The following is a 26,889-nucleotide window of genomic DNA, read 5'->3' as shown; positions in this document are numbered from 1 at the left end:
ATAATTTATTCAATTTAGTCCCTAAAATCGGGACTAACCTAACTTTCAATTTAAAGCTTCAAATTGAATTCTAATTTCACTATTATTCATTAGGTACGTCCTAACAAATATCAAGCTAATCGACACATAAGATGTCATTTCTTTCAGATAACCTCAGAGTAAAAATAAATTGAAAAGACAATTATAACTTTAGGATTAAAATATTAGTTTTAACAATTAATCTTTGTTTGATAATTCATTAAAAGTTAAATCAATTAAAAATAATATTTTCAGTTTTTTTTTTTTTGAACACATCTAATAATTCATAATCAAAAACAATTGGTATAGATTTTCTATAAAAAAGTGAAAAGATGATAATTAGATAATGAACCACTTATGACTTAATGTAAAAAGAAAATTAAATTAATTTTTAACATTATATTATCACTTAGATATTTTATCTTTAAATTTTCAAATTTTACATTTATCAAATTGTTTAACTATATATTATACTTAATTTTAAATAATATAACAAACAAAGTTTATAAATCAATTTTAAATAATGTATCAAGCAAAATTTATAAATCAAATTCAATACTTAAATTTTTTAACATTTAATTTTTTAATTTATCAACCAATTCCTAAAAACATTTCACCCGAGTTAGAAATATGTACTATAATTATATATATAGGATTGAAGAGAAAATTCAAGCACGCATAATTCAAGCTCGACTTTCTTTCCATATGTCAAAATGGAACAATAAATGCCAAAACAGCAACAACTTGACCGTTTAAAAGGCCTCTCAAGCCATTTTTGAACAAGAGCTTGTACCTTTTCATGTTCCAAAGACTTATACTTTCTTCTTTCCTTTCTTTTTCAATATGTGGCCACCTCACATGATTTTGAATGTTCAAAACCATATCTTATATTTGACATTTGGTCTATGGGTCTCACTAATTTTCTAACAAATCAAATTATAAAGCATTATAAGCTATATATTGAAGCATTTCCTGAAATCAATCTCCTAAATTTGAGGGAGTGCTTTAGGACTTGGGATGCGTCAACTTTGACATTTATTATGTTTGGGGTGTAATATACCAAATCAAAGTATATGAGAATAACTTTATAATAAAAAAATTTATATGAATAACTATGACATTTATTTTGCCACGACTGATATAAAGGATTTCGAAAGTAGTAAGAAAGACTTTTTCCTCCTTGGCCTAAGTGTCAATAAATTGACTTGACCTGAACAACCACATAATTTCAGATGACTCCAAATTCTCATTATTTAAGAAGGTTCGACAATAATATTCAAAGCTAGATTTTAGCCTTTATCATTGTTGATTCCAGAGATTTAAGAAGCAAACTAAAATCATTTTGTTTTCTTCAAATACTCCACTTAGCAGCAACCTGTAGGGATTAGAAGATTGAATAAAGAAGATGAACGGCGTCGTCCAAGCTTGTGCTGATAACAAGGACGAAGAAGAAGATGCTCCACTTCCTGGGTTTCGTTTCCATCCTACAGATGAAGAGCTTGTAGGGTTTTATCTTCAACGAAAAGTTGATAATAAACCCCTCAAAATCGACCTTATCAAACAGATTGATATCTACAAGTTTGATCCCTGGGATCTCCCAAGTATGTCCCATCTTACACCTTTGATCTCATACTTATATCTTTTTCTTTTCTTTTTGAAATTATGTTTTAAGCTCTATCTTGGCTTCCATAATCAATCGAAATGTCTGTAGTTAGCTAAATTATGCCCTAATACTTCATATGCCAATTTTAACTGTATACAGGTCAGCTACCCTTTTCCTAGTACTAGCAAATCACCTTGAAACCATGAAACACGATAGAAATTTGATAGGTTTTAAAATTTTTAACCTCAACTAGAGATGGAAACAAACCTTCAAATGACCAAGTTTCCAAGATCTTGTTCATATGAAACGAAAATCGGTTTGTCTCTTATTGAGATATTTATATAATATATAATGAAAATGAAAACATTCTTGTAATATCAAATAAAAAGAAATTTCAGCATCCATTTTTTTAAAAGAAAATGAAGTTCAGTAGGAATATGCGTTTCATTTGTTTGATTATTAATAAATGAATCCAGAAGCAAGCAGTCGTGAGGGAGAGATTGAATCATATTTCTTCTGCAGACGAGGAAGAAAGTATAGAAACAGCATTAGACCAAACAGAGCGACGGGATCAGGATTTTGGAAAGCAACCGGCATTGACAAGCCTATTTATTCAAATGAAGGATCAGCCTGCATCGGCCTAAAGAAAACCTTGGTATACTACCGTGGAACTGCTGGCAAAGGAACCAAAACTGATTGGATGATGCATGAGTTTCGCCTTCCCAATTCCACCCACATCAACGCTAGTAACGCCACTCTTTCCAACCCCAAGTCTCTTGCAGCAGAGGAAGCTGTAAGAACAAGTACTAGCTTTATGATTCTCTTTGCTTCATATTCTTTTTCAACCACCGTAGCATTTAAACCCAAGGGATTAGTTTTTTCCCCAAAAATAATGGTGGGTGAAGTCGTTTTTCTTAAAAGGTGGACTGGAGTGGAGTGTAGTTAATACAATTCCTTTTAGTGAACAATAACCTAACATATAATTATTAAATTAAATAAAAAAATATAAAAGATTTATAGTAAATACTAATAATTTTATTTAAATATTAATTTTAAACTATTATAAATAAATATTAATAAATTTCAAATTTAAGGTTTAGGGTCTCGGATTTATATTTTAGGATTTTAACATATATTTATAATTAATTATTATTTAATTAGGATTAATATATCATTTAGTACTTGAATTTGGTTTTTTTTATTGTTGTACTTATGTTCTTTTTATCCAATTTGGTACATGTATTTAACGAAATTTATATATTTTATTACTTAAAATATCAATGTTACCTTGTTAGTGTTTAGTTCGAGTTTTAGGGTGGACTAAATAAAGTTAATCTAAAATTAGTAGGTTTAAATTTTTCATGATTTTGTTATCAGAAAAAAATTAATGTTAATTGCGAAGTTGTTGATTTTATGTTTAATTTATCAAATATAGTTTAATGTATGTGATTTATTTCAAATTTTAGGGTTGATTTAATGAAAGTTAACTTCTAATATTTAACTAGTTATAAATTTTCATCAAATCAACTTTAAAACTCAAATCAAACACTAAAAACAGCATTATTACCTTCAAGTGCCAAAAATGTATAACTTTGATCAAATATAAGTACCACATTGGACCAAATAATAATAAAAGTACCACATTAAAAAGTATCAAACTTAAATACCAGATTATGTATTATGCCATTTAATTATGTTTGAATAAAGTTATTAGTATTTATTTATAAGCCCTCTACTTTTTTTTAATAATGAGGTTGCGTATTATTATTTATCAATAATACATAAAATTTATGCATCAACTGTGTATTAAATTTTTTTTAAAGAAAATAAAATAACTATTATCCATATAAATATAATTCTTTTTTATTATTTTATAGCTCAACCCATTTTAAAGTAGTTTATAATTCTAACCAGAAAATGGTATTAAATTGTAAATAGATGCTGATGGAAAGAACTAAAATAATTAACCTTGAGTGTTAAAAAATTGAGTCTTACTATGCATAATTGTGTGGTTTTTAGTTTTATTAGGTGCAGATATGCATGTATGGATTTTAATTTAAATTATTTATGATTTGTTTATACATTATAATGATTTGATTCTATTTTATAATTGTTCTAACGCGTAAAGTATAAGTTTATATTTCAAAAATAAAAAATAAAAAAAGATGAGGCCAAACGAGGTGGTTGTAGATATATTCAAGGTTTATAAAGGTGGTGGTATTAAAATTTCAAGGGCGAGGGAAAGGCAAAGTATGTGAAGAGCATGGTGGTTGTGGATTTTGCAATATCCAATCCCGCTCTGCTTCATTGCTCACTCTATAATACCATTTTAGATGTAACATATGATTTTATTGTCATTTGAATTGTGCATCAGTGCTGAAAAAAAAAGAAATGACTATAAAATCGTGTTTGCAATTGAGGATCTTGTATTTACCAAGCATTCATTCATGGGATAAAGTTGTTTTAATGTTTCATACACTTTGCTGAGATTGCAGGAAGTGTGGACTATATGTCGAATTTTCAAGCGAAGCGTATCGCATAGAAAGTACACACCAGATTGGAGAGAAATCGCCTCAAACCGCACTTCAACTGCCACACCAAGCCCCCAAATTATCTGCAGCATGGGATTGGGATCCAACATTCATGAGACTTGCATCGCTTTTGGCTCTCCACTTGTTCAAAGCTGTGATGAGAAGCCGGGGTTCAGTGGTATGAATGGAAGAAACCAGTGGCATGCAGAGCAATTGAGCATTGCTCAACCTTCATCAATGGTGTCATCTTCAAGCTTTTCAAGTTGTCCAGAAAATAATGATTTCTTTACTCATGCAAACTGGGATGAGCTCAAATCAGTTGTAGAGTTTGCTTTTGATCCCTTTAGTGTGTAAATAATGGTTTTATAGGTTACAGTTGAATTAGTTTTAATGAGACTTGTATTAGTTGAAATTGCCAAACATCAATATATATACCCTGACTTGGCATTGAAGGAATATTAAGGTCAATTTCTTTTCTTTATATATGATTTGAGAACTTTAGGGTAAATTACAAAAATAGTCATTTTTGTTTACCTCAAATTACATTCTAGTCACTTATGTTTGAAATGTTACGTTTTAGTCACTTATGTTATTGTTTTATTACGAAGTGATCACTCTACTGTTAAGCTCTGTTACCTCCCTAATAGTAGTCCCACGTGGTAGTTTAAATGAGTTTTAAATATTAACTTGGATGTCGTACGTGACAGTCCAAATTAAATTTATTTAATTAAAAATCTATTTTCATCCTAGCTGGACATCCAAGTTAGCATTTAAAACCTATTTGGACTGCCACGTAGAACTGCCGTTAGGGAGGTAACGAAGTTTAACGGTAGAATGACCACTTCGTAACAAAATGATAACATAAATGACTAAAACGTAACATTTCAAACATAAAATGACTAAAATGTAATCTCAAGCAAACAAAAGTGACTATTTTTTATAGTTTAGCTTATTTTTAATATCTTTTCTTTGATTAAAGGTTTAGTATGTAAGTTTGGCACATTTTTTTTAATTTAATATCTAAATTTGACATTTTTTTAATGATCGAATTGATTATATCATCAATTTTCGATTTAATTAATTCAATCGATTTAACAATTAATTCAACCGGTATAAAAATAAAAATAAAAAATAAAAAAATCAAGTATAATAAATCTTTTAAATAAAATAAAATATGTTATTTAATAAATAATAGAGAAGCAACAAAATATCTAATAAGTTAATAGTGAATGCCAACAAGAGTTTATGGTTCCAACTTTCAACTTTATTCCCTTCTATAAGAAATTGAAACTTTCTTTAAAAAAAAAATCCACTTACAAATGCCTCCATCTATTATCATTCTTCTTTTTTTTATGTTAAAACAATTTACCCACCTTGATCTTCAAAACATCTATCTACCATCATTCTTTTACTTTGATCTTAAAAAAATAATAAAAAATAAAAAAGAGGCTGAAGCTGGGCAGTGAAGCAGCAGTCGCCATTACAGCAACAGCAAGCAGAGGCAGATCTGAAGTAGCAGAGCGCTGACGACCGACAGGTTGGGTGGTGGACCTGAAAGTGTGTGTAGTACAGGGGGCTGAAGTGAGTAAAGGACTGAGGGCAGACTCTCAGCTTTGTTTTGATTTAGACTTCACTTGAGTGACTTTAGTAGTCTGTTTCTTTTGTTTTTCTTCATATCGCTTTTTCTTTTTCATTTAAAAGATTATTTGTGCCAAATTTTTTTAAAAAAACTCGGGCCTTGGTGTATATTGGGCTGGTTTAGCCCATTTTCCGGCTTGCCCCAAACTAAATTAGCCCAGGATTTTTAAAAACCGGTCCAACCGGTTTTTCCAGTCTTAGGTCATGGTCCAATCTTGGTTTTTTCTGTTTTCGGTCTAATTGATATTTTGAGTGTATCCGGACTGATTACCCGACTGGTTCTGAATCTAATTGGCTAATCTAGTTCGGTTCTAAAATTATTGTTATTTTCTTAATTTGGTACTTAATCTCTTTTTTTTTTTCATCCAATTCGACATCTGAACTATACAAATTGCTTTTTTTTTTTTGAAAGAAAAGGCTGATATTAACTCCTATCTTTTCCTGACACAGACTTAATTCTTGACTATATCCACGAATGAATCCCAAAAGATCCTGCAAAGAAAATTTAGTACCTTCATGGATCAACTTATTTATTTTGTACCATAAGGCCCATATAGAAATAGCAATAACATGTTTGTTTTTTTCATCTGCTACACAAAGTATTAAGGAAAAGATTTTTGCAGCTCAAACTACTATTAGTTGGAACAGTTCGGATTTGAAGGGACGTCCATACACTCTAAAGGATGTCGCAGGACCATAGAAGATGATCCATGTCTTCTGGTGCTTTCTTGCAAAGAGGACAAGTAACATCAACCCTCAATGTTCTTTGTAACAAATTACTGTAATGAGGCAGAAAATTGTTAAGCAATCTCCATAGATGTATTTTAATGTTTGCTGGGATGTGCATAGGCCACAAAGACTTGTAAAAATCCTTTTAAGCCTCAAAATTAGACGTGATGTAATTATTGCTCTGGAGATATTCCATAACTAGTACCTGATATCCACTTCTTACAGAGTAATCCCCAGAACCGTCATATTTCCAGACCAACATATCCTCCGACCTAGCTTCGAAAAGTGGGATGGAAAGAATGCTATTTGTCTGCTCATCATCAACAATATTAAAAATCAGCTCCCTATTCCAGGTATTAGAATCTTCCTCAATCAGCTAGTTTACCGTCGTCTAGTTCAGAAATATGTGATAAACTGATACTCTGTTTTTCTCTATTCCAGGTAGCCAAAGGTCATTCCATATGTTTACGCAAGATCCATTACCGATTCACCACAGAATTCCGTTTGCAATAAGATCCCTAGCACTGCAAATGCTCCTCCAGGTAAACGAAGGGTAAGAACCTATCTTTGCTAATAAAATGTCTAATTTAGGATAGTAACGGGCTTTAAGGACTTTGGCTAAAAGACAATTGGGCTGGGTTAAAAGACGCCACACCTGTTTTGCTAATAAGGTTTTATTAAACAAAAACAAATTTTTGAAACCCAATCCACCAACACTTTTTGGTTTACATAACGTATCCCAGTTACTCCAATGGATGCCCTTATTGGACTTATTATTAGACCACCAAAACTTGTTCATAATGCCTTTAAGTTTACGACATAAAATTTTTGGCAGAGCGAAGCATTGCATAACATAAACTGGAATAGACTGTAAGATCGATTTAACAAAAACTTCCTTTCCCCTCATATATAAGTAGCGTAAACTCCATCCTGTGATACGTCTCCTAAACTGGTCTAGAAAGTTTCCAAAAGCCCAATTCTTCTTTCAACCGACCATCATAGGTAACCCTAAGTACTTCTCAGGGTTTGAAACTACCCTTACACCTAAGGTATTTGTTATGGTATCCTTGACATTTTTATAGACATTAGCCCCAAAATAGATCAGTGACTTTTTCGAATTCACCCTCTGACCTGATATCACCTTATACTCATTGGTAATCTCTTGAACCACATTTTTTCCCTCTTTAGAGGTACCTCCGAATAGGATACAATCATCCACAAAGAATAAGTGGTTGATTGAAAATCTTTCCCTTCCAACAAAAGCCCTCCTCATCAGACCCTTTTTGCTTAGCTTCATTGATTAAAGTTGAAAAGCCTTCTGCACAAATAAGAAAAAGGTAAGGGCTAAGTGGATCGCCCTGCCTTAATCCTCTTGATGGTGAGAACCACTCGCTATTCTACCCATTAAAGCTCACCAAATAAGAAATAGAACAAACACACCTCATAATAAGAATAATCCAATCCCATGAAATCCCAAATGAGTCATCATTTCGGCCAAAAAATCCCATTCGACATGATTATACGTTTTACTCATGTAGAATTTAAGTACAAAATTCCCCTTCTTGCCTTTCTTCTTCATCTTCAAAGAATGAAGGACCTCATAAGCGATTATCATGTTATCCGAAATATTTCTTGGGATAAAAGCCCCTTGGGCTTCATTAATGCAGCTTCCCAAGATAGTACTCATACGATTCATCAAGTCTTTCGCAATAATTTTGAAAATTAAATTACAAAGACTTATAGGCATAAAATGTGAGAAATTTTTTAGTTTATCCATTTTGGGGATCAAAACAATGCATGTTTTATTAATATCCCCTAATTCAGAATCACCATTCAAAACAGATAAGCAATATCTAGAGATATCAGATCCAAAAATATGCCAATACCTTTGGAAGAAGATTGCTGAAAAACTATCAATCCCAGAAGCTTTCAACAGCGCCATTGTTTTAACAGCGTGGATGATATCCTCTGTAAATTGTTGAAGAAGAAAATCATTCATATTATCATTAACTCTTTTCTCCACTAATCCAAAAACACGTTCATCTGAACCCAAATCCGAAGCCGAAAACAGCTTACCAAAGAAATCCGAAGCAATCTTGAACATCTCTTCATTTGTGGAAATTCTTTCACCATTCTCCCTTTCAACTCTTTGATTTGATCACGAAGCTGACGTTGAGTCACTACTTTATGAAAATAACTGGTATTTTTGTCACCATTTTTCAGCCAATTGACACGGGCACGTTGGTCCCAAAAAATTTCTTCCTGATCAGCCTTTAAATTCAGGCCCAACTGAATATATGTGATTTAAGCCAAAATTTCATCTGTCGGATCCTGAATATAAAGGCAATTTATTCTCTCTTCAAAATTCACACGGTTTTTCTTATATTCTCTAGCTCTGTATCTATTCCACCTCTGAAGTTGCTGACCCAATCTTCCAAGCTTATTCGAGACGCTTCCTGAAATATCATTCCAATTTCTTCTTATCTCCTCCTTAAAAGAATCTTCTGAACACCATTTGGCCTTAAACCGAAAAGACTTTTCTTTATGACACGAAAAATCCCTTTGCTTTCCCATGGTATCCAAAAGGATGGGACAGTGATCTGAGAAAGAATGATTCAAGTGTTCTAATTGGCATCTAAGACAAAGATTTACCCAATTCAATGTTGCAACCCCTCGATCCAGCCTCTCCCTTATGTTTGTTGATAAAAACCTTCCTCGCTCCCAGGTAAACCATCTATCAATATACCTAAGATTATTGAGCCTGCAATCATCCAAAGCCATTTTAAAATCATCCATCTGACGTTCAGCTCTTAAACGACCACCATTCAAGTGTTCTAATTGGTATCTAAGACAAAGATTTACCCAAAATCCCACGACTCACTTCTATTCCTTTCTTTCGGATTCCCATAAAATCCCTTAAACGCCAAACAACATCACATTCATTATCGTGAACCTTGATGTCAAGAGAAGAAACTCTTAAGTTGAAACAAAGAATTTCCTTTCCAGCCCAAAGAAAGACCTCCTTTTGACCCCACCGACCCAACATTAATCCCATTTTAAAAATAGCATTTCATTCTCACCATTTCCATCATTTTTGCACTTAATTTTGTTTCCATAAGAAACAAAATACGGGGATTAATGGCTCTCAATTTGTTCTGGAGCCTCTTAACAGTTCGTGGTCTCTCCAAACCACGAACATTCTAGCTAAGGACTTTTATTGCATTTGACTGCTTTGTTCCCCAGAACTAGCCGTTAAATCAAAATGACCTGCTTCCACGATATTCCTGTAAGAATTAATCCCTCTACTTTTGTTTTCCTTTTCTTGCGTTCTAAATTAAATAGCGGATCATTTTCCTCTTTTAACATCAAATCTGTGGGCCTATTTCCAGAAACATTTCCATTTAATACCCCACTGCCCAGATTGCGCTAATTATCGAATTCCTTATATAAGATCTGGTGATTGGATTTTAACGGGAGTAAATTAGGATTTAAAGATTGATTCCTTGGATCCCCCCTGAAATTACTCCCAAGATCATTCATCCATTTACTATAAGTATTTTCTTCCATATTTACACTACTCCACTATGATCCATCAGCTTAGCAAAGCCACCTGCTTATCACCGTGCTTTGTCACCGCGCCACTGCACGCAAAGATATATCCCAACCAAAGACAATATTGGCCGATTCAATCCAAAGTCTAAAACGGCAGTAGCTCTCACTGTGTCCTAGCTTGCCACAAATAAAACAAAATAGACTCAAGTTCTCATATTTGAAACGGGCATAAACAGTTATATCCTTCCCAATCTGAATCTTTTTCTTTCGTTTCAACAGAGTAGATACATCTAAAAGAACACGAATACGTATAAATCTTTTAATACCCAAAGTCAGAATAGCAGTATCGTATTCTAAATATTTCCCCAAAAAGTCACCAAATTGTTTTGCAATAGTTTCAGACATCAGCCCTGGAGGCAAATCATGAACTTGGACCCATTATTTAGTAAAGTTTAATACCATGGCTGACGGATTCTCTCCTTTTTGGATTGATTGCAAGATAAGCAAATGGTTGTTAAAAAACCAAGGAGTTCTGGAAAGCACCCTTTGCACATCAACCTCATGGAAAAATTAGAAAAGATACATTGTCTCCAAGATCCTTAATACATATTCCTTCAATTGGATACCACAAATCAGCCATTGTATTACGTAAAGAAGGGAAATGGACAACATATCAATAAGACATCGCCTCACCAAGCAGAATTGATAGTTTTGGTTCACTGCCGCATCCTCCTAGAACGCCTCCTCTTCTTCATCCAATAGTCTTAGATTGGCTAATTCATACCAAAACACACTAAAAAAGAAACCGAAAAATAACAGGAAAAACGAAAGATACACTTGAAAGGGAAAAGAAAGGTAAAAGAAATTGTGAGAGAGACGTGTCAACAGATAGAGAAATCGTGTAAAAAGACAGACCGAGTCGACTCTTTTATACAAGTTACTTCAATATGTCAACAATGTTATATATTTATGAGGTAGCAAAATAATCAATGTATGATCAACATGTGGTAGATGACATGATTTTTTTTTATATTTAAAAATTACTTTTAATTTGATTTATTTGTTTCATTTTATTTTAGGTTTTTTTAAATTATTGTTTTCTTAATCAAATATTATTTTGTTAAACATTGCTTAATGCATAATTTTTTAACATGAATTTTCTTTAATATTAACAATATTTTTGTAACATAATACAAATTTTTAACATTGTTATATTACGTTTGGTGTGAGTACTATTTTTTTACACATGTTTTAGTATATGGTTTAGCAATAAATTAACTCAGTTGGTAATATCTAGCCCACTAATTACTTTTAGCAAAGAGAGGGAAATTTTTCATTTATTTTAAAGAGGCCTTATTTTTTGCAAGATTTTTACTTAATTTTGTAGTTTCAAGTTTAAATATTTACCAACTATTCTTTATTTTATGTATAACTATTGTAATACATGTGTGATTAATAAAATTTTTCCTCATATTATTACACTAGTAACTAAACGAGACATTAACGTTTTAGAGTAATTTGTATAACATTTAATAATTTTAGATATCAATTTGAACTTAAAAAAATCTTAGACACTAAAGTAGCACTGTAGCAAAATTGACTTTTAGCGGCGTTTTTTTAGGCGTATAGTAGCGCTTTTAAGCGCCACTAAAACTTTTTCCGCACTTTTACAAGCGCTGCAAAAAATGCCGCTAAAGAACATGACATTTAGCGGCGCTTTCCTCACAAAAGCCGATAAAAACCATGACTTTTAGCAGTGCTTTGCCCACAAAAGCCGTTAAAAATTATAATTTTTAGCGGTGCTTTTTCCACAAACGCTGCTATAGAGTAGACCTTTAGCGGCGTTTTTCTCACAAACGCCGCCAAAGAACAAAACATTTAAAAATATTATTTTAATTAAATAATATTTATTTTTTATTTCTATGATAAATATTATACTTTAATATTTATTATTTATTATTTATGCTTTAATATTATTTATTTTAATTTAATATTTGTTATTTATTTTAATTAATATTATGTTAAATTTTTGAAATTTGAACTTTAAAACTAAATATAAAAATTAATGAATTTAAATTTAATACATAAACATTGATTCAATATGTAATTTAATACATAAAAACCACACAAAGTATTACTATTTTTAAAACAAAATTCATCCTGATGAGAAAGGAATGCCAAATGATCATCACCTCTCATTAATCAAAGGAAAAAGATCAAAAAGAAGAAAAAACAATATATAACAGAGGTCTGGTTCAAGCTTGGATGAAGCCAAAGTATTGCAATGCCTGCATATAACTTAGAGAAGTCCTTTGATGCTTTCAATTCAACCGCTAGAGAATCCAAAACACCGGAACAGAAAGCCAAAGTATGCACCTGTAAGCATACTCATGGAGATGGGGCTGTAAAGTGTACGACCAGACAATGGCTCATTTAGGAAGAATACAACATAAAATATGCCACATACCGTTATTCGAATTTTTTCTACTTCATCCATTATTTCCTGAAAGTTCAAACCAGTCCAATCCTGTAATGAAGATTTGAGTTAGGATGCACTATTTGTCATGACAAAATATTAGTGCACGATGACAATGTAACGACTACATTATCCAACCTAAAACCAATTAATTATAGGTGGAAGGGTCTAACTTGCACATCAGCCTACAAAAAACCCAATTTAAAGAAAGGCCATAATCAAAACAAGTACCTTCCCCCCAATTCAAAAAAGTTCTTGAAGATCATGAAACTGCCCATGAATATCACCACAAATTGTAACAGGGGCTTTTACAGGCTATGATAGAGAAAAAGAATAAAAAAAAAAACAAATCAATTTTTTTTCTTGTTCAAGAATAAGGAATCTCAACATCTCTAACATACATCAGTTAATAAACACATATTGATCATGGAAGCCCGATGTTAGAGACTAAACACAGTAAAATAAAAAACCTGGACATTGCTTTCTTCCATTAATATTTCCTTTGCCTTGTCGCATAATGCTCTAACCTAAACAAGATAACACTAAAACAGAGTTACAACCAATTATAACCCAGATGAAACAGGGAAGAAAAACGGGGACTTTTATTGATCAACCTGAGAACAAAACAATACAAGTAAAACATAGAAAAGTCTTGCAGCGAACAAACAAAAGTTCTCGTGCAAATACACCAAGTTCTTTCGAAATCAACTACATCAAATAAATCAAAAGAATATATAAATGTTTTAAATGGAAGAGAGAAAAAAGCTGATTTTTTTCATTAATTATAACTAAAAATTCACACGACGATAGAACCTAGTGCTATTGGAATAATATCTTAAAACATATTCAATTCAAAATCGTTTTGGTATTCATTTCGCAGCCAAATATAGCCTGATCTATTAAAATAATTATACAATTAAATTAAGAGCTCAAAATTTCCATACTTTCTTGAGAAACAAATAGATCGTGAAAAAAAAAGTACCTGCTGTTTCGAAAGTGGCTTACATTGTATGAGCTGCGAGATCTGTTCATCGAGATCGAGGGCTAAGTCTGTTGATGCACCCATTTTTGATAATTAAGTAGCAAGAATAGATTTTTGAGTCTCTAAGTTTTCATTCATATGAAGTTCTACTCAGCTCAACTAGGAATAGTATTTCTTAGACCAAAAAGTACAAAAACAGGGAATAAGAATTACCTTCACATCATATTGTTTCCTAGACAAGACCTCTGGTGCAATGTAGGTTGGGGTTCCTACAGTAGATTTGGGTTGGGAATGAAACAAACTTGACTGAAATGAAACAAACTTGACTGAAAAATGTAGTACAAAGTTAATAATTTAATTTTTATAGCTATGTTTTTTGGACTCTTTGGTCGGTGTTTGACATCCAAGCTAAGTGTATGGAAAAAAGTAAAAAAAAAAAAACTAAATAAGCCCGTGTCAAATATTATAGCATATCAAACATATACACTTAAGTCCAAGTAACATAGCTTTTATATCAAGTAATCAAGATTGATGTTGAAAATCAATAAAGGTTCATTGCCTTAGAGTAGCCAAAGTCTCATATTTTAAGTCTCGGCACAGTACTCCCATCTAACAGCGTGTTTTCCAGCTTAAGATCCCTATGACAAATTTTCTGTATAAAAAAGGGTGAAAAATCTAGATTTAGATAAGATATTAGGCAAAAAATGGAAAACTATTTTCAGAATTAGTATATATACCATTGCATGGCAATAACTCACTCCTGATATCAGTTGCTGAAAGAAAAACCTTGCCTGACGCAGTAAAGCAAATAACAGTTAATGAAAAATGGAAAAGAATGAAATTCAATATAAAAAACACTAGTTAAATTCAATATATATACCTCACCCATGTTTGTTCTACATGTTTTGAACATGGGGTAAAAAATATGCTTCCGACTTTTAGCCTACTTTAAATTAATAGAAAAACTCCTTTAGTCTGTTTAAATTAATGGATAGAAAACGAAACTTTTTTCCTTTAAAATATGAGACAGCCAAAATAGTAATCACAGTTACAACTTGGTCCGCATACTTGTCAACAGTGTTTCTTAAATTTGTTATGGCGTTGAACCTATCATGGCCCCATAGGTTACGGTATCAATAGAACTCACATACTAAAGGAACCTCTTCTAGTCAAAGCATAGAGGTTGATGTATATGACTACCAAAACACAAAGCAAGACATGCTTTCCAAGATAATATCAATGCTTTTCATTTTAATATATATATTCTTCAGCAGTCATCAACACCAGACCGGCCATCCTTCACTATTCATGTATATCTCTTAAAGACAGTGATCTTTGAATGATACGAAGTAGTAAGCAAGAGCAAAATCACAAGGGTTTTCCCCTGTTGAACCACTTTTATTCCTAATCATTTTGCACAAATTTCATCATCAAAGGAAGAAATAAAATCAATACATTGCAGTGCATTTCTCAAATTGCAAAATTCAAAAAAACAAGAATCAATTTATCTCTGAGCACAAGGAGAACTTAACAAATGAAGTTACTTTTTAGCTTTTTCAAGCATACCAATAGCACACTCTCAAGTCTAAACCCTTAGAACACTGTCAACTGTAGTAAAATTAACGATCAGGGAAAGTGTTTTCGAAGACTAAAGAGGTCTATTCCCGATGGCATATAAATTGAAAAGAAAACCCATTTGAAGAGATAGTTGTTAATATGAAAATTACAAGTAAAAACAGTCATAGTAAACAAAGAGAGAGAGGGGAGTTTACTAGTTAAAGAAACCCTTGAAATCAATCCATTGAGTCTAAACAAGAAAAAAGGAGCCCAATTTAGCCGATGAATAAAAAGAAAATGCAAACAAATACAATATCATGAAAATTAACTGAAGAAATCAAAATTGTAAATATGAAATGAAAGCAAAAAGAAAAGAAAAGAAAATCCTAGTACGTACCTTGGGTCTTCTTTCAATATACTTGACAACAAATGTCGACGGAGATACAACAGCGGGCTGCCAACGAAGATGCAGAGGGCTTCCGATTTGGGGAAATTGGGGGAAAAATAAAGGGAATCGGGGTAGGGGAGAAATGGTTTGGGAAAAATAAAATGGGAAAAAAAAAAGAAAAAATTTCAGGTGAAGTTTTAGGATTTCTTTTGGGAGGGGGGAGGGAACCAATTTTGGGAAAAGAAAGGAGGGAAAAAAGAAGAGATTTCTTGTCAAATTTTGGGATTTCGGGGGGAAGGGGGGAACCGATTTTGGGGAAAAAGTCTAATGCATTTTGGGGTAACAACACGGCACCGTTTTGTGTAAAATTTTTTGCGGCCATAAAAAGTCATTTTCTCACCATTTTGCTCTGCTAAAAATCCCTTATTTTGTTTTAATATATATAAAATTTATCATTATCTCTTAAATAATTTAAACTATATTTAATTATATGCATACACCTAAATTTTGATAGAGATACATCTCAGAATTATATATGAATTTCGGTTTAATGTGTAATTGTAGACGTGAAATTCTAATTGTGGTTTAAATGTATAGTTGAAACTTTAATTTTGATTTAATCATACACATTTTAAAGAAATAAATACATCAATATATTTTTATATTGAATAAATATAAATATTTATATATGCAATATATAAATATAAAATGATGTTATATCAATAATTGTGTTCATAATTTATGCTTTTGGGATTTAACCCATTTTGATATATATATTTTTAAAATAATAATTTATATTTATCTTATTTAGATTTATATTATAAAAAAATCCAAGATACACAAGTTAAGTAGTTCACTATATTTACCCTTAAACCCCAACCCTTAAACCCCTAAACCCCAAACCCTAAATCATCAATCCTAGACCATAAACCCCAAACCCCAAACCTTAAACTATAATTTAAACTATAATCATAATTTTAATATATTAAAATTAATATTATCTCTTTTACAATTATATAATAAATTATTTAATATGTAAATTACAAAACATTAATTAATCTAAGCCTTAAACCCCTAAATCCTAAATCATAAACATAATCTACAAACCCTAAAAACCTAACACTTAACCCCTAACCCCTAAGCCTTAAACCCCAACCCTTATACCAAAAACTATAATCCCTAAACCCATAATCCATAAACCTTAAAATAGTAACTCATACACTTTAAACCCTAAACTATATACCCTAAACCCTAAATCATAAACTATAATGATAATTAATTTAATATTTTAAAATTAATACTATCTCTTTTATAATTATATAAGAAAATATTTACCATATAAATTAAATTAAAAAACACTAATTAATCTAAATCTTAAACTCCAAATTCTTAAACCCTAAACCATAAATCTTAAAACATAAATCCTAAACCCTAACACCTAACCCTTAAACCCTAGCACCTAACCCTTAAACCCTAACCATTAAACCACCTTTAAACCATAATCCCTAAACCCATAATCCATAAACCTTAAAATAGTAACTCATAAACATTAAACCCTTAACCATATACTGTAAACCCTAAACTATAATGATAATTAATTCAATATTTTAAAATTAATACTATCTCTTTTACAATTATATAAGAAAATATTTAACATATAAATTAAAAAAAATTAGTCATATACCAAAAATCTTTAAAATTATTTTAAATAATAGTATTTTAATTTTTTCATTTTTTGTGGCATTTTTCAAAAAATGCCGTTAAAGATCGAGTATTGGCAGCGCTGCTAAAGCCACTAAAAGCTCAATGCAAAATGATGGCGTTTTGCAAAATTCTTTAGCGGCATTTTCTAAAAAACGCCGCTAAATATGTACATACAGCGGCGTTTTTAAAAAGCGCTGCTAATACTCGATCTTTAGCGGCGTTTTTAAAAAGCGCCGCTAAAGCCACTAAAGGCTCAATACAAAACGACGACGTTGTGTTAATTTTTTTTGTGGCGTTTTAAAGATCAAGCATTAGCGGAGTTTTCTAAAAAGCGTCGCTAAAGGTGTACATATAGCACCGTGTTTAAAAAAGTGTCGCTAATAATCGATCTTTAGCGGCGTTTTTAAAAAGTGCCGCTAAAAACCTATTTTGCTGTAGTTAAAAATATCAAGTTCAAGTACCACATCGGGCCGAAAAAATTAAGTATCAAATTAAGAAAAAGTGTCAAATTCGTATACCAAATATTATATTAAACTTTAAAATATTTGGTAAAACCATGGGTATTTTTGAGGAAAATAAAAAGTCAAGATAATGTTAACAACTCCATATGGAGACAAGAAGGTATCCAATAATGATATAAGTAGACACTGTTGTTGAATAGAAGAAAAATCAATGCAGTAAAACCGAAAAGATCAAAATGTAAAATTTGAGTGATCACATGTTTAACTATTTCCTTTTAACTGTTAAAAAAATAGTAAGGGTGAGTTTAACATTATTTTTGAAAAGTATTTTTGGGATAAAAATTGTTGTTAAATAAAATGCTTTTAAACTTTTTAAAAGTACTTTCCAGATAAAAAATATTTTATAAAAGCACTTTTTCTGTCAAAAATCAAAATAAAAAATTTTAACTTTTCTCACAAGTGCATTTTGACTTAAAAATGCTTCTGAGAAATAATGCTAAACTGACCCTAAGAATATACAAAAGGAAGATAAAAGAGATTATCCAAATGATCAAAACTATAAATGGAGATGAAAAAACATCAAAGATTCTTAAAGACTTCATTGATGAGCTGGTTGTTTTGGGGTTTTGGTTTCGGGATGATCGTGTAATGTTAATAGCAGCAATGAAGTGAATAGGGAGGTCCTAAAATTTTGTTAAAAGTTGACCAAAAAAAAAGTCACGTAACAGATATTCAATGGCTATTGTAACACATCAACAATTCATTAGAGGAAAACAAAATTTTTAACAAAAGTGATTAATTCACACAATTATTTTATTTAGAGTGATTAAATTAAAAAAAGAAATATAATGACCAAAGACAATTCCTATTTTAGAATGACCACAAGTGTAATTTACCTAGAATTAAAAGTAAAGTATTTAAAAGATAATATTAATAGAAATAAAATAAAATAAAACATTTAAATTTTTTTTACATTAAATGATAAGTTTGATAACAAAAAAGGAAAAAAACTCCACTTAGTACAGTTTTGTCCACAATTTTTTGATAGTCCAAAATTGGACAATTGACAATAACATTAAGGGAAAAAACAAATATCAAATCACCATCCAAGGCACAATTAAGTGCCGGTTTATTTAAGAAACATAAAAATTACAATTAATTCCACACCTTAAAACAAAACAAATATCAAATCACCATCCAAGCACAATTAAGTGCCCATTTATTTAAGAAACATAAAAATTATAATTAATTCCACTCCTTAAACAAAACAAATATCAAATCACCATCCACGGCACAACTAAGTACCCGCTTATTTAAGAAACATAGTTATTAGCAGTGTCTTGAAATGTGTTGTAAGCACAATATTTTACTCAAGTCCGACCACTTTCCTCAAATGCAAAACAAAGCCATAGATTTTCTGTTGATCTGGCAGAGACTTGGAAACACTGTCTTTCTCCATGCACCTTTTAGCCCATGCAATTAGCTTGGGGCACTCTCTTTCAATGCTAAAATTCCCACACTTTTCATAGGCATAAAACCAGCTGTAAAATGGAACCAACACAACATCAACGTAACCAAGATTCTCCCCACCAAAATAATCCTTGTTTCCAAGTTCTCCTTCCAACAATTTCAGGCACGCAATGAACTCTTTCTTTGCTGCTTCTTGTTCTTCTCCCTTTGTTGTCCATACTTTCTTCCCTAGATCGTATATCTGCATTTCATTCACCATTAATTTATCCATACAAGACAAAATTACCCAAAAAGGAAAGTACGTAAAACATAGGAAAATCGAGTCGAACCAAATCAGCCTATGCAAGCAGTGCTTACGCTCAAAAATTCAAAGCTAGTAAAGCAAAAAAAAAAACCATAAAAATGAAAAGAAAGAGAAGAGAGAACCTTCTTCTCAACAAAATCAGCCCAGAACTTAGCGATGGCTCTTTGGTAAGGATCGGTAGGGAGTAAGGGAGATTTATGCGGCCAAATCTCATCAATGTACTGAACCTGAATGAGGGACTCACAAATAGGTTTACCATTATGGATTAGAACAGGGATTTTCTTATGAATAGGGTTCATCTTCAAAAGCAAATCACTCTTGTTACTCAAATCTTCTTCCTTGTACTCGTATTTTATCCCTTTCACCGCCAAAGCAGTCCTTACTCTCATCCCAAAGGGACTTGGCCAGAAATCCAACAATACTACCTTTTCATCTCCCATTTTTTCAAACTCAAAACAAATTCAAAATGATTTTAACTCTTTTTCTTTAAGGTTATAATGTATGAAACTGAAGGGTTTTTGGCATTGTATTTATAGACGAAGAGTTAAGAGTTAGTGGGGTCATCTCATGTGACTTTCCTGACTACAAATAAATGATTGTCAAAAGTAATATATATCTCAAAAAGTAAAATTTTTTAATTTCTTATATATTCTGATTGGGTTTTTTTATCACAATAATATAAAAAAAATTAAATACTGATATGGGATACTCGAATGATTATTTACATAATTAGGCAAAATGAATAATGTACGCATGGTGCCGCCTGAGCAATCAGTGGCACCAATTTCCCCTACCATCGATAGTTGAAGGAATAGTTAATTCTTTTTAAAAAATAATTTTTTTAAGGTGTCATTGAGCAATCAACGATACCAGTATCTTTCACCTCAAAAAATACTGTCTATTGTATAATATTAAACCGTATAAAAAATTATGTTTTATTGGTGCCGCTAGCGTGCTTAATATATTAATATATCAATAAATCGTCAGTCATGCGTCTGGATTCCAATACTCAAATATTTTAGCTTTATTTTTTCTCTTTTGTTTAAAATATTTATATTATTATATTATTTTCATTATTATAAAAGGACCCCCACAAATTCATTCATTGATTTGAAAGAAAAAACAAAACCGAGTTCCCTAGCTGAAGGCTCTCGAAAAAAATCAAGAAGAAACAATATGATTTTTTTAATAGTATTAGTTATTTTAGCAATAGTTTATTTGTGTTAAAAGTTTATTTATTGATATATTATTTGACAAGATTAGTATTAAGGTATTTTAACTTTGAAAATAATTAGAATTGTGTTAGTTTCGATATTTGTAGGATTATATTTTTATTTAAATAATTAGAATCGTGTATGTCAATATTGTAGTGTTTGTTTAATACTTCTAAATTTAGTTGTTTTTTTTTTGCAGTTTTAGAAAAAAATGGAGAATCAATTTTTTGCAACTATTCATTTCAATGGTGTTATTTTAGAAACAACCGTTGATTGTATTTTTGAAACTCGCCAGAAAATAGGAATGAGGTTCGATAAGAATGTGTCTGTTGATGATATGAAAGAGAAGATCATTGCAAAAATTTCCCAACATTGTGGAAGAAGGATGTTGAAACTATTTTACAAATTTCTAATTTCGTCAAATCCTATCAAATTTACCTAGATGGAACTTTTAGACGATGGCAATGTCAAGACAATGGTCACACTATATTGCATGCCAGAGAGAGTGAACACTGAACCAATTCATTTGAGTTAGCCGATGCAATGCCTTTTGAAGATGTAACTCCGTTAAGTCAACAAGATGGAGTTGAAGACCCGTGTACGGAGATTCCTAAAGTATCTATCGATAGGAGGTCGTTTGTGCACTGTTTTAACATCGATCTCAATGTTGGATGTTTAGACCAATACGGCGGTGGAGCCACATCGACATGGGTCGAAAATCCACACCATGTTGCTCTACAGATTCGTCTAGTCGTTATTGAGACCGATGTGCATGGTGAAGATGGATCCGATAATAATGGTCGTTCTGATCATGAAGGTGGAGATTTTAGTGACCCTGATGTAGACGATGTCCAGGATGATATCGTAGACGAAGAAGCAGATGATGGAAATGATTACGCCTATAACATCCTAAAAATTGGGGGTTAGTAGAACCGAGTTTGTGAATCGAGAGAGAGTGGTCATACCCTAATTTTTGAGATTATCTATGCATTTTTAGGAAATAAATGAGGTATTGGTTTGTTGGATAAATGCTAGTGAAACATTCCTTGAAACCTAAGTTCAAATCCCTTTTATCGCACCATTTTTATTATTTTGCAAATTTTGTCTCAAACCTTAGTATATGGCATGTCTTATTTTTAAAATAAATATTACAAAATTATGTAAAAAATAAGGAAATAACTTGTGGTTAATTGATAAATTAAAAAGCATGGAAACTAGATTAAGGTCCCAAGTTTGAATCTTTTCCCTTGTAAAATAATTAAGTTTTGCAAAATCCTTTGTTTTTTTAATGTCTGTGCCATCCATACCCTTGAACCCTAGGTATAAATACAAATTTTTCTTATATTTTTCAGCCTTTAAGTCAATTTTCCCTACCCTAGTCATTCACCCTTTTCCTTTCTCTTTTCTCATCAATTTTCTTTCTTTTTTCATTTGTGTGCTGCCACCCCAGCCACCAAAATTCACCATTAATTTCTCTTCCTTTTACAACGGGTTCTTGCACCATTATTTTCCTATTCTTGCTATAATTTTATCATAAAATTTCCAGCCTTAAATATGGAATTTTAGCACTCAATATTGGCCTCTACTAATGCCCCAAACGAACTCCTTTGCTGCCCATTTCACCTACCTTGTGGAAGTTCTTGTTTTCATACAATTTCTTGATGAATCGTCTAAGTTAAAAACTCAAAATTCAAGATTTGGAATTTGGGTGAATTTTAAATATTTAATGAGTATTTTTTCAGCCTTTAAAGTGATTTCAATTATGGTGGAATTGGGGATGATTAGGAATTGGGGCTATTTTAAACAACCCCGATTCCAAGCTAGCTAGTGGTGCACCGCACTTAGAGGCACAAAAAGGGGTTGTTGTTTCTTTATTTTTTTCCTTTTATTTTTTTTATCAATGTCTTAGGTTCTTGAACCCTTCCTAATCATCTCTGAATCATGTGTAATTAGGAAAAAAAATCAATTTGGACTGATCGGCGACTTAGATTTGACAATTCGAGAAGTGTAAGTATGGTTAATTATGGACTAGTGTGTAGTTTCGGTTTAGATATTGGGAAAAGAATGTTAATTGATTAAATAAAGAATTTTAATTAATGATTAGATACTTATTTTACATTATTTAAATGTTTTAGGTGTCGAATTAAATGCCACCAAACCAACAGTAAAGCCGAAAGACGTTTGCGCGTACGATTCACATTAATTCAATGTAAGAAATCTAACTAGTCTGGATTTGAAAAATTGATATAATTGTAATGGTTGGGTTAAACCTATAAGTGGGTTTTTTGGGGCTGTTTAAAAGGTATATTGATTGATTTTAATTCTAATTTTTAATTTAGGTTAATTTTAAAGCTTATTAGAGAAACCACAAGATTTACAAGTGTGCTACGAAAGAGCGAAAATAATATGTAGGTCCTAAACTTAATAACTTGATCGATAATAATGATTATTATGATTTAATTGATGGTTTAGCTTGCTGATTGGGCTTGGCTTAATTAGCTAAGTAATTAATTTATAAGTGGCTGAATCAGGTACGTTTAGAGCCCTAACTATTTGGCATGGTAACAATGTTGCTAGTTTGACTAAATGGTTGAATGATTGACATTGTCATGAATGTTTGGTTAATTTGATGTATGATTGGTTGTATGTATAGTATCTTTACGAATGAAAATAAAGCTTATGCATGATATACTCGTACAAGTGATTTGTAACACCCCTCGCCCGTATCCGACGCTAGGTTAGGGTTCGTGGTGCTACCTGACTTAAACTCAACTAACTAAACGAAATTGGGCCGTGAAATCTCAAATAATTTAAAACTTTTCTTTTTGCAAACAATTTGCCCCTAACATGGGCTTACAAGCCCAAAACGTTCATCTGGGGTGGTTCAGAACTAATCGAGAACTCATAAAAAAACATAGAAAAATTTCATGCAACAAAGCTACACACACCCGTGTGGGTATAAAGCACACGACCGTGTGCTAGGGACACACTCGTGTCCCAAACCCGTGTCTGAAAACCTGGCCATTCTGCCAAAACCAAACGGCCCAAGCACACACCCGTGCCCTATAACCGTGTCATTCACACAGCCAAGACACATGGCTGTGTCTCTTGCCCGTGTACTACTAGCATGCATATTGACTTGATGACACAGCAAGGACGCACACCCGTGTGGCCTACCCGTGTGCTAAAATGATTTTGAAAATTTAAGTGCAGGGGACGCACTGCCATAACACACACCTATGGTTGTGAGCCGTGTGTCACACACGGCCTAGACACACGCCCGTGTGTCTTACCCGTGTGGACAAACTACGCTATTTCCCAAGCCCTTTTGTCACCCATTTTGCACAACCTACACAAGATCATTTCAATATATAAATGTCCTCACAATGGGCACTAATTCATCCATAAATAGAACATTACATGCATTCATCAAAATGAATAGTAGCCATTATTCCAGGCTTGATTACAAAATGAAGGGCTTTTGACTTAAGCTAAAATACATGAATCATTCTCTTAATACAACATCCTAGTCTAGCCCTATACATGTCACTTTCAAAAATATAAATCAAACTATACCAAGTATTGCAGCTGATAGTGTGATTGATATCTCTGACTTTAAGGGATCCTTAAGCTAGCTTGAATACACTGAAAGAAGAGGGAAAAGAAAAAGGGTAAGCATAAAGCTTAGTAAGTTGCATATAAATAAATATACAACAACAATCTCACCATTAGTAATCAGACTTATAGCTCAAAGGTAAACATAATTTAACTTACTCATTATCATCTATTCGAGTCACATTCTCTAAATTAGGCTCGTTACTCGTTCTTACCATATAGGTACCTGTACCACTCATAACATAATTATTCTTTCTTTATCAAAATTGATCTATAACTCTCATCATTGAAACGTTTGAAATACTACTGGATATTCTATGAACCTTCAACATGGGATATATTGCTGATGCCATGTCCCAGACATGGTCTTACACTAGCTCTCATATACGCGTGCTGATGCATGTCCCAGACATGTCTTGCACTAGCACAACTCTTAGCCGATGCGTGTTCTAGACACGTCTTACACTGGCTATCTCTGTCAAGGCCGATGCATGTCCCAGACATGTTTTACACTGGCACTCGTCTCTGTGCCGATGCCATGTCCCAGACATTGTGTTACACTGGCTATCATAGTATGGCTGATGCATGTCCCGGACATGTCTTACACTAGCCTTCGTCTGGAAGTCGATGCCATGTCCCAGACATGGTCTTATACTGGCTCTCATATACGCATGCTGATGCATGTCCCAGACATGTCTTACACTAGCACACAAATCACCCTATGCTTGGCATGAATATCCAGTTCGTATCTTAATGTTTCAACGAAATATCTCTATTATCTCAAATATTACTAGACATTCTCAATTCATAACTTGACAACTCATACAATATCAATTCAATGGAGATATGAATACAATTATTAATAGTGTAGTTGTATCATTTACATACAACTTACCTCGGATTACAAAAAGTACTTGGCTATTCGGTTTAGTCGGTTTGCTTGGCCTTCCCTTGATCTAAGTTCGGATTTGGTAAATCTTGATCTATAATAGCAATATACACTCATTGAGTCACTAATTACAATTAGGCAATTATAAATTCACATATTTGGTAAAATGACCATTTTGCCCCTAGACTTTGACAAAATAACCATTTTGCCCCTAAGCTCGAAAATCGATTTTCATCGAATTTCTTTGTATCTTAGGCCTAACTGAACTATTTTTACTCTTATAGCAACTTCAAATTTTCACTATTTCACATGCTTACTAACTATTTTGCAACTTATGCAAAATAGTCCCTTTAGGTGTTTTCCATGAAATCTCCTTCACCAAAGTTGTTCATGACACAACTAGGACTCATATTCCTCCATAAAAAATCAATAAACATCACAAATCCTTTCATGGAAACACCGTAAACTCTTGACCATTTTGTAAAATATCACCCTCATTTGAAAGCTCATGCTTCAAAGGTCTCAAAAATGCAAAAATCATCAACAAAGGGTGTGGGGATCACTTACTTGTGAGGGCTTTAAGTTGCTGAAAGTTTTCAGCCTTCAAAACTACATTTTTGCTGATATTTTTGGTGGAGAAGAAAGAAATGATAGCTAGGCTTTTAGGCATTATTTTATCACCAAAACATGACATCATCTACCTAATACTTTGACCATTTGCTTAAAATCATTCACATGGCCGGTCAACACTAATAAAAAAGGGTGTAATTGCCCTTTAAAAGCCCTCAATTTAAGTTCTTTAGCTATTTAACTCATTTGGGCACTAAAATACAACTTTTGCCTTTTATGCAATTTAGTCCTTTTTCGGAATTAGGCTAGAAAACCTTAAAATTAGCTCACCAAATTTTTCATGCACTAATAAAATCATACTATAACCTTATAAAAATAATAAAATAATTTTTCTAACTTTGGATTTGTGGTCCCAAGACCACTGTTTCGACTAGGCCCTAAATCAGGCTGTTACATTTCTCCCCCTTAGGGATTTTCGTCCTCGAAAATCTTACCAGTGAATAAATTTGGATACTATTCTCTCAGAGACTCCTCGAGTTCCCATGTGGCTTTCTCGACTCAATGTCTATGCCACAAAATTTTTACAAGTGGTATGTTCTTATTTCTTAATTGTTTAACCTCTCGAGCTAAGATCTTGACTGGTTCTTCACCATAAGTCATATCTGGAAGAATTTCAACTTCAGTAGGCGCATTTACATGTGAAGGGTCAGATCTATATCAGCATAACATAGACACGTGAGACACGTCGTGAGTCTTTTCTAACTCTAGCGGCAATTTCAATCTGTAGGCCACAGGCCCTACTCTCTCGATAATTTCATAAGGTCCCTTTTCTACCAAATCTGAGGATTTTCCTCCAAGGGGAAACTTTCAAGAATTCTTTATCACTGACCTCAAACTTGATCTCCTTTTGCTTCAAATCCGCGTAGGATTCTGTCTATCTGAAGTGGCTCTTAGGCATTCCCGAATCACTTTAACTTTTTCCTCGGCTTCTTTAACCAAATCAACCCCATGAATCTGACTCTCTTTCAACTCTGTCCAATATAAGGGTGTTCGACACTTTCGCCCGTACAAGGCCTCATAAGGTGCCATTTTCAGGCTCAACTGATAGCTGTTGTTGTAGGCGAATTCAACCAATGGTAAATATTTTTCCCAACTTCCTTGAAATTCAAGGACGCAACATCTTAGCAT

At 32.4% G+C, this 26,889-nt stretch overlaps 3 protein-coding genes across 13 annotated transcripts; 1 reads left to right on the top strand and 2 right to left on the bottom strand.

Moving 5' to 3' along the window:
- Window positions 1–1,248: 1,248 nt before the first annotated feature.
- LOC107948582 (transcription factor JUNGBRUNNEN 1) lies at window positions 1,249–4,664 on the top strand. The gene is made up of 3 exons (XM_041110983.1): window positions 1,249–1,619; window positions 2,098–2,414; window positions 4,117–4,664. Exons 1-3 carry the CDS (start codon window positions 1,424–1,426, stop codon window positions 4,504–4,506), a joined length of 903 nt encoding a protein of 300 aa, XP_040966917.1. The 5' UTR covers window positions 1,249–1,423; the 3' UTR covers window positions 4,507–4,664.
- A 7,475-nt stretch (window positions 4,665–12,139) lies between these two features.
- Window positions 12,140–15,779, bottom strand: LOC107948581 (uncharacterized). Of its 11 annotated transcripts, XR_005925485.1 has the most exons (9): window positions 15,484–15,766; window positions 15,302–15,336; window positions 14,267–14,320; window positions 13,743–14,181; window positions 13,530–13,597; window positions 13,018–13,074; window positions 12,779–12,862; window positions 12,539–12,598; window positions 12,140–12,447 (listed from the first exon to the last, which is right to left on the bottom strand). XR_005925485.1 is itself a non-coding variant. In XM_041110980.1 (7 exons), the coding sequence occupies exons 4-7, from the start codon at window positions 13,611–13,613 to the stop codon at window positions 12,274–12,276; spliced, it is 375 nt and encodes a 124-aa protein (XP_040966914.1). In that variant the 5' UTR covers window positions 13,614–14,181; window positions 14,267–14,320; window positions 15,302–15,336; window positions 15,484–15,765; the 3' UTR covers window positions 12,140–12,273. The 11 variants fall into 11 exon arrangements, 4 of the variants coding, with proteins under 4 accessions (XP_040966914.1, XP_040966915.1, XP_040966913.1 ...); XR_005925490.1 differs by having other exon boundaries at window positions 13,018–13,089; window positions 13,530–14,181; window positions 15,484–15,770; XR_005925488.1 differs by lacking the exon at window positions 15,302–15,336 and having other exon boundaries at window positions 13,018–13,089; window positions 15,484–15,768.
- A 2,959-nt stretch (window positions 15,780–18,738) lies between these two features.
- Window positions 18,739–19,923, bottom strand: LOC107948580 (probable glutathione S-transferase). Its single transcript, XM_016883187.2, has 2 exons — window positions 19,536–19,923; window positions 18,739–19,350 (listed from the first exon to the last, which is right to left on the bottom strand). Exons 1-2 carry the CDS (start codon window positions 19,851–19,853, stop codon window positions 19,006–19,008), a joined length of 663 nt encoding a protein of 220 aa, XP_016738676.1. The 5' UTR covers window positions 19,854–19,923; the 3' UTR covers window positions 18,739–19,005.
- Between the last annotated feature and the right edge of the window lie 6,966 nt (window positions 19,924–26,889).

The sequence above is a fragment of the Gossypium hirsutum genome, chromosome A04 (genome assembly GCF_007990345.1).
Source record: "Gossypium hirsutum isolate 1008001.06 chromosome A04, Gossypium_hirsutum_v2.1, whole genome shotgun sequence".
Lineage (NCBI taxonomy): Eukaryota > Viridiplantae > Streptophyta > Magnoliopsida > Malvales > Malvaceae > Gossypium > Gossypium hirsutum.
Note: the sequence above shows the minus strand (reverse complement) of the source record. Positions and strands in the feature narration are given on the sequence as shown.

Excerpts from the sequence above, each read along its gene's own strand:
- LOC107948582 (XM_041110983.1), top strand. The coding sequence starts at position 1,424 with ATGAACGGCGTCGTCCAAGCTTGTGCTGATAACAAGGACGAAGAAGAA. Across the intron at positions 1,620-2,097 it reads TGATCCCTGGGATCTCCCAA|AAGCAAGCAGTCGTGAGGGA; the intron begins GTATGTCCCATC and ends AAATGAATCCAG. Across the intron at positions 2,415-4,116 it reads CTCTTGCAGCAGAGGAAGCT|GAAGTGTGGACTATATGTCG; the intron begins GTAAGAACAAGT and ends CTGAGATTGCAG.
- LOC107948581 (XM_041110980.1), bottom strand. The coding sequence starts at position 13,613 with ATGGGTGCATCAACAGACTTAGCCCTCGATCTCGATGAACAGATCTCG. Across the intron at positions 12,599-13,017 it reads TGGAAGAAAGCAATGTCCAG|GATTGGACTGGTTTGAACTT; the intron begins GTTTTTTATTTT and ends TCTTCATTACAG. Across the intron at positions 12,448-12,538 it reads TAGAAAAAATTCGAATAACG|GTGCATACTTTGGCTTTCTG; the intron begins GTATGTGGCATA and ends GTATGCTTACAG.
- LOC107948580 (XM_016883187.2), bottom strand. The coding sequence starts at position 19,853 with ATGGGAGATGAAAAGGTAGTATTGTTGGATTTCTGGCCAAGTCCCTTT. Across the intron at positions 19,351-19,535 it reads CTGATTTTGTTGAGAAGAAG|ATATACGATCTAGGGAAGAA; the intron begins GTTCTCTCTTCT and ends AATGAAATGCAG.